Below are 6,843 nucleotides of genomic sequence, written 5' to 3' on the forward strand. Positions count from 1 at the left end.
AGGGAGGGAGTGAGTCAGAGTGAGAGAGAGAGAGCTGTGCATTGTGTTGATCTTTGTCAGTAACTCTCTCCTCCACTGGGACCACCAGCACTGATCCCTGTTGGACCCCATTAACTCCTTCACGTCAGATCAGTGGTGGAGTGGCTAGAACCGCTCCATCAACACATATGACTCAGGCAGCCGCKCACACAAARAGTCTACTCTACATTACTGGGTTTGCCTGAGGATGTGTGCTGTGCTGGCGYCACCAGCCTTACACATGGCAGAGGAAWGAGAGTTGTCTGAAGCCACAGGGCTTCCTTCTTCCTCAGTGTGAAGTGTGAGAACAGTCTCTTGTTCCCAGTCAGCCCAGCAGTTAGAGCATCTCTGTATGCACAGCTCACTTCCCCTCCTGTCTTACATGTATTTTCTGACTCTGAGCACAGTAAGAGACTGGTCCACATGGAGCGGGCACATACGTTCCATCCAAAAGGTTGTCTTGGCAAATAGTTGTGAACACATAGTGTCACCACCACTCCAATATAATGTTGTGTCATTGTCACCACTGTCTGTCTGTCTGTTGTTGTGGCTTGGCTTCCTCTCACACTCCCCACATCGTCGTATGACTAATTGATGAGGCTTGGAGCCAGGTAGGACTATGTTCACCCCTAGGCTTGGTGTTGTCATACCTGAGTTGGAATTAAAGGAGGACCCCTCCTTTACTGTACCTCTGGGCTCTGGAAGGTTTCTGCTTCAAAGGTTGAAAGGGAACTAATTGAGTCACAGCCAATGCAGGTTGGTCCATTTACAAACACTCTCAAAATTAACATGGTCAGGTTTATTATTGTCAGTCTCAATCAAACCCCTTGTGATCAAGCCTACACCCGGGTTTGAGGACGTGTGGCTCTCTGAGCACTCTCTGTGAGGGAGCCGTAGTTGGGGGCAGTTTCTCCCTCACAGACAGACAACACCAGGCTCTTGGCCTCACTCATCCTGCTGGAGATCCAAAATGGCAGCCAGAGCTCTGAGTCTAGGGGCTGTTTGTTTTGGTTACTGCATACTGGATAACCGTTTCAGTATTCATAGAGACAGAAGGCTTTTGTTTTTGTTAGCTTCTTTTGCTATGGGGAATTTGAGAGAATAGGCTTGTTTTGAAAGGATGAGCTGGCAGGTGGGGGAGCTGCATGCTGGGAGAGATGGCTCAGAGCATAGGCCGTTTCATGCATATGCTAACTGCACAGGACATAGCAGACCCTAGTTATAGTCACCAACCCTCTTTCTCTCTCTCTCCATCCCTCTCTCTCTCTCCAAATCTCTCCTCACAGCGGAAGTCCTTGAGGGACCAGTGGCTGAGCGAGAACCCTCAGCCTGTCCCTGGGCGCAGCGCTGAGAACTACACAGAGGAGTGAGKCACCCACGGCACACACACACACAATCTATCACTCCCCATGCCTGTTGGCTGAGGGAGTTGATATGCTCAGATGTTMAWATATCTCTTARATAAAGCACTTGATACTGACCCTCRCCTGAACTGTAGTCATGCCTCTGRATGTATGTATTGTATMTGTGAATGGSTTTGTATGTTAATGTGTTGGTTTCARGTGTRATGMGGTGTTACGGTCATCATRGTGMGAATGTYTGTGTATTAGGTTGCCAACTGAAGAGGATATAGTGGAGGTCATTGAATCCACAAGCTACACAGTCACCAATGCCCAGAACCACAGCCAGGCAAGTGGAGAAAGCAGAGACATTCTGAGAACCTGAGTTTCAATATGATTTTTAATATACTTAATCAATTAAAATACCTCTGTGCCATATTAAATATCATATCAGATTTTCCCCATTATATAATGAACAAAAATATAAACGCAACATGGAAAGTGAGCGTTTCTCCTTTGCCAAGATAATCCATCCACCTGACAGGTATGGCATATCAAAAAGCTGATTAGACTGCATGATAATTACACAGGTGCACCTTGTGCTTGGTACAAGAAAAGGCCACTAAAATGTGCAGTTTTGTCACACAACACAATGCCACAGATGTCTCAAGTTTTGAGAAAGCATGTAAGTGGCATGCTGACTGCAGGAATGTCCACCAGAGCTGTTACCTTAAGCCGCCTTCAACGTCGTTTTAGAGAATTTGGCAGAATTTGGCAGTACATCCAACAGGCCTCGCAACCGCCTTCTTGACCTGCGGGATCATCTGAGGAGGGGGACGGGGGGTGCTGAGGAGTACTTAGGTCTGTAATAAAGCCCTTTTGTGAGGAAAAACCCATTCTGATTGGCTGGGCCTGGCTCCCCAGTGGGTGGACCTGGCTCCGAAGTGGGTGGGCCTATGCCCTCCCAGGCCCATGCATGGAAGTCCTTGAGGGACCAGTGGCTGAGTGAGAACCCTCAGCCTGTCCCTGGGCGCAGCACTGAGAACTACACAGAGGAGTGAGACACCCACGGCACACACACACACAATCTATCAGCGCCCCTGCCCAGTCATGTGAAATCCATAGATTAGGGCCTAATGAATTTATTTAAATTGACGGATTTCCTTCTATGAACTGTAACTCAGTAAAAACGTTGAAATTGTTGCATGTGCATTTATATTTTTGTTTAGTATACTTTTTTCCCCAATGGTGTGTTTTACTCAATATTCTCAATGTTTTTACATCAATAACAGCTGATACAGTTTGGAACTGTGTAATATAAATAGCTTCGATATTTCACAACTACAGCAGTTCAAGATCTTTTCCCTCACTAAGCCTTTGATTCTACAGGTTGATGTTCAGCAGAAACCACTCTTCTCTATAGTAAAGTATCCCTTTGTTCATGCAGTTATGACCTTTTCAGCAGATTGGTTTTTGCCTCCCTTTGGAAATCAAACCACAGTACATTGCAAAGTGCCGATCCCCTGTTTTAAAGTAGGAGTGTATGTATGCTACCCTATGGAAAACTGACTCTGACATTTAGTGACATTATAGCCCTACACATTGGGGGAGCCCTAAAGGGTGTCTGGCTATTGACTGACAGGACTTTGACCCCGTACCAACTGTGAACTCTACAGGGGAACATACACTGAGTGTACAAAACATTAGGAACACCTTCCTAATATTGAGTTGCACCCCCTTTTGCCCTCAGAACAACCTCAATTCGTCGGGGCATGGACAAGGTGTCGAAAGCATTCCACCAGTAGCGGTGCGTGGGTAAAATCACTGGGGCCAAGCCAGAAAAAAAGTGATAATTGCGTTGTTTGCTCTATAACCTGTTAGTTCATATGCCTTGCCACTGTGATATATAGGCCTAAGGCAGAGACAATAAGAAGAATACAGTGCCAGAAAAATTCAACCACACCTTTGTTTCATCACAAAACCGGAGAGTAATCTCTGTCCGGTAAAGTCCACAAAGCATATTGAATGTAACAAAAAGCTACATGACCTACAGCATGGTGAAGAAAGTTAATGTTTCCGACATTTTCGGACTGCTAAACAACTATTGATTTAGAACCACGGAGAGTTACTGCAAGTCGCATTTAAAACAGGAACTGCCTCCACTATTCCAGCACCATTTCAACTCAATTTGAAACCATTTCAACATTTCAACATCATCAAATCACCTCTGCTTAGTCTAATACAGTGACAACTAAAAGATACCAAAAAATATTTAGTCCAATCAACATACGCCAAACATGATGTGGCTGTCCATGGTACTAATGTGTATGTGTGTGTGTGTGTGCGCATAAGTGGAAAAAACATGTTGACTCGCCCTACTTAGAGAGAAACGCCAATGCCATCCTCCTCTCTTTCCTGTTGACGAAACAGGCTATCACTCTGTCATACAGTACACACTTGTAGTTTTTGTTGTCCTAGGCTACCTGGCTAAAATGCTTGCTCGCTAGCCCAACTTCCTTTCATGGGCAACGTTAACTAGTTAACATTAGCCTACTATGTCTAGCTACATATTGAACTTCCATCCTCAGTTCAGGGGCACAACAATGTATGAATTTATGGTTGGATCAGAATCGCCGTTATATCATTGTCCAGTACGGAGAATTAAGTAAAACCACAAGTCCAAATCCTTATCTCCATCCATGGCTAATTTAGGAAAGGTGACATCAATAAGGGATCATAACTTTTACCTGGATTCACCTAGTCAGTCTGTCATGGAAAAAGCAGGTGTGTTTTGCACACTCAGTGTATATAATATACTGGCCATTACTTGAACTTTTACATTCAGGTTCATGTATGGTCCATATTTAGCTCACACTAACACTTGGTAAGGAAGTTCAGTGTGTATTCATCTCTAACACTCATGGTGTGACGAAGCTGAGCCCAGCGCCACACTGCTCTACTGGTTACTGTGACATATTTATGGCAGTGCGCAGGGCCTGGGAGAGATCAGGGATGAAGAGGAAAGTGTTTGGAGGAGACAGTGACTGTAGGACCGATTGGACCAGGGGTTCCACTTAAAATGGTCTCCTCTGTTTCCCCATAGGCTGACATTGAAGAGGGTGGGATACAAGGTAAGCTTCACCTGCATGGTCCTTTAGTCCTAGGCCTGGATATCTCGTTCATTCTCACTTTCTCTTAGACCATCCTGCATGTGACTGTTCTTTCATCTCTTTCTGACTGACACTAATGTAATCAGGGTGACAGAATGAAGCCACAGCTGTGATTGTRTTATAATTGATATGATATAACTCAAACGCATGATTGTCGCGCAGCACATTAGCATTTGTATATMGAAAGTACAATGGTTTTGWATTAGRTCACTGTATCTTTATCTTTTAGACATCATCAGAGCTGCTGGGGGTCAGCTCCCTGGGCCAGTAATGGAAAGGGTTCTCCATGAGAATGGACTGGAAGGTCGATCAGGTARTGTTTGGGGAGGATTCCACCACAGAAATGMGATAGTGCTCATCATCATCCACACCWTTSATTTGGGACGGGCCCAGCCACAGTYAAAATCTATACATACCTTRYCTATGAGGGAAACCATATTTCTCTCCATATTTTTCTCWATATCTGTTCCTGTGGCTGGGTTTTGCCTCCAGGGTACGGCTTAACYATGTGGCTGGCTGGGTTGAAGGGCTGGAGCAGAATGCAGGCGATAGTTATATTTAGCCCACTTTGTTTCTCTTGGTACATTTCTTATGCATGCTGGGGGCTATGGAGAGTGGAAAGGGTACTGGGTTGTGCACTGTGAGCCTGCACATTGACCTTGTGTTGTTTACTCATGTTGTGCAGGCTGACATTAGCAAAGAYGGCTCTGACATATGCCACAAAAATGTGCCTCCTCGCCCTTCACCTACTGGTAATGTAGYCCTTSCTTTAGGGMAAAGGCTAWATTGATAGTATTTGAGTYGTGGTATGGGTAGAARWTAACATTAATYTTTTATGTTTCTYTAGCCCAGGTAATCCYTGCTCTGACCATGYTTCCAAATATAGTGACTTGACTGTTATATTGCCCTGMATAATTTKTKCCTCTGTGTTWCAGTGCTGGGGATGGTTGCAGTGCAGGTGGAGAGGGATTCAAAGACAGGGGTCACCAAGATCAGGTCTGTGGTGCCCGTGTCTGGAGCACCCAGGGCCTTGGGGGAGACGGTGTTCAATGACAGCAGGAAGAGCGTCCACCACGTCGGCGGSGCAGAYGGYCAGCCTTCTGCTGAGGAGCTGGGACAGCTCCTTAGTGRCATCAACGATGTCGGGATGCAAGTGCTGCTGGATGAGATCCCAGTTGTACCACAACAGAAGGCAGAGGAGAAGATAGAGGTTGGTGGTGGGATGGAAGAGGAGGTGGACAATGTGGAGGACCCTGCCACACCTACAACCCTGGGCTACACTGAGGAAGAGGTTGAGGTTGTGGGGCATGAGGATGATGAGATTGACGAGGAGATAGAAATAGGAGTGGTGGAAATTGTGGAGGGCCCTATCCGACCGACCGACCTGGGCTACACTGAGGAAAAGGTTGAGGATCTGGGCTGTGAGGATGATGAGATGGACAAGGAGACAGGAGTAGGTCAGGTAGACCTTSTGGAGGGCACTGTCACACTGACCTTCCTGGGCTACACTGAGGTAAAGTCAYAGAGCGAGGGTCTGGGCCATGAGSATGATAGAGAGTTGGTGGAGGTGGAGKGGGTGATCATTTCTGACGCGGGTGAGGAGGAGATTGTTCTTCAGTCTCCVGTTCTTGGGTCTGAGACTGAACCCTTCCTGGGCTACACTGYGCAAYAGGTTGAGGCTGTGGMGCATGAGGATGATGAGGAGGACGTGAGTGGATTYGTTGTCTTTGTGGAGGGCCCTGTRCCACCTGTCATCCTGGGCTACGCTCAGGAAGAGGTTGAGGATCTGGGACATGAGGATGATCACCCCAGACCAACCCCACGCTACAGAGCCGAGGAAACAGGAAAGAGGGCATCCAAACACAATACCAAGTGCTGCTCTATCATGTGATTCTGCACATGATAGAGCATCACCCCCCCATTCCTCTAAGCTATGCCACTCATGATGAATGGTCTGTATGCTTGGCCTAAATCTACAACATTGTCTAAATTGCACAGGATGTGCTCCAGAGAGGCGTGCCTTTGCTCCTCATCTAAAATGTCACTGGTATCCTGAGACTACAGTCCCACATGGCTTGTGTCATGGAGTGTTTACTGTTATCCTCCTCTTCAAACAGCTCTGTGAACAGACTCCAGTGTGACTGTTACAAAGCCCTTCTGCCTCCTGCTGGACACAGTTCAGTAATGCAACTAGGTTTTACTGCCAAAATCCCAGCAGCACTCATCTCCCGCTCCTCTGCCTTTGTGATTGGTTGTATCAGCCAAAAAAAAGTACTCAGCACTATGTCCTCTAGGAATGAAGAATATGAAGAATA

The 6,843-nt window shown here is 46.4% G+C and overlaps 1 protein-coding gene across 1 annotated transcript; it reads left to right on the forward strand.

Moving 5' to 3' along the window:
• The first annotated feature begins 1,160 nt into the window (after positions 1-1,160).
• On the forward strand, positions 1,161-6,506 carry LOC112075722 (uncharacterized). The gene is made up of 5 exons (XM_024142676.2): positions 1,161-1,384; positions 1,629-1,707; positions 4,462-4,489; positions 4,758-4,841; positions 5,464-6,506. The coding sequence occupies exons 1-5, from the start codon at positions 1,164-1,166 to the stop codon at positions 6,417-6,419; spliced, it is 1,368 nt and encodes a 455-aa protein (XP_023998444.2). The 5' UTR covers positions 1,161-1,163; the 3' UTR covers positions 6,420-6,506.
• The last annotated feature ends 337 nt before the right edge of the window (positions 6,507-6,843 follow it).

Source organism: Salvelinus sp. IW2-2015, unplaced genomic scaffold, assembly GCF_002910315.2.
Source record: "Salvelinus sp. IW2-2015 unplaced genomic scaffold, ASM291031v2 Un_scaffold3356, whole genome shotgun sequence".
Classification (NCBI taxonomy): domain Eukaryota; kingdom Metazoa; phylum Chordata; class Actinopteri; order Salmoniformes; family Salmonidae; genus Salvelinus; species Salvelinus sp. IW2-2015.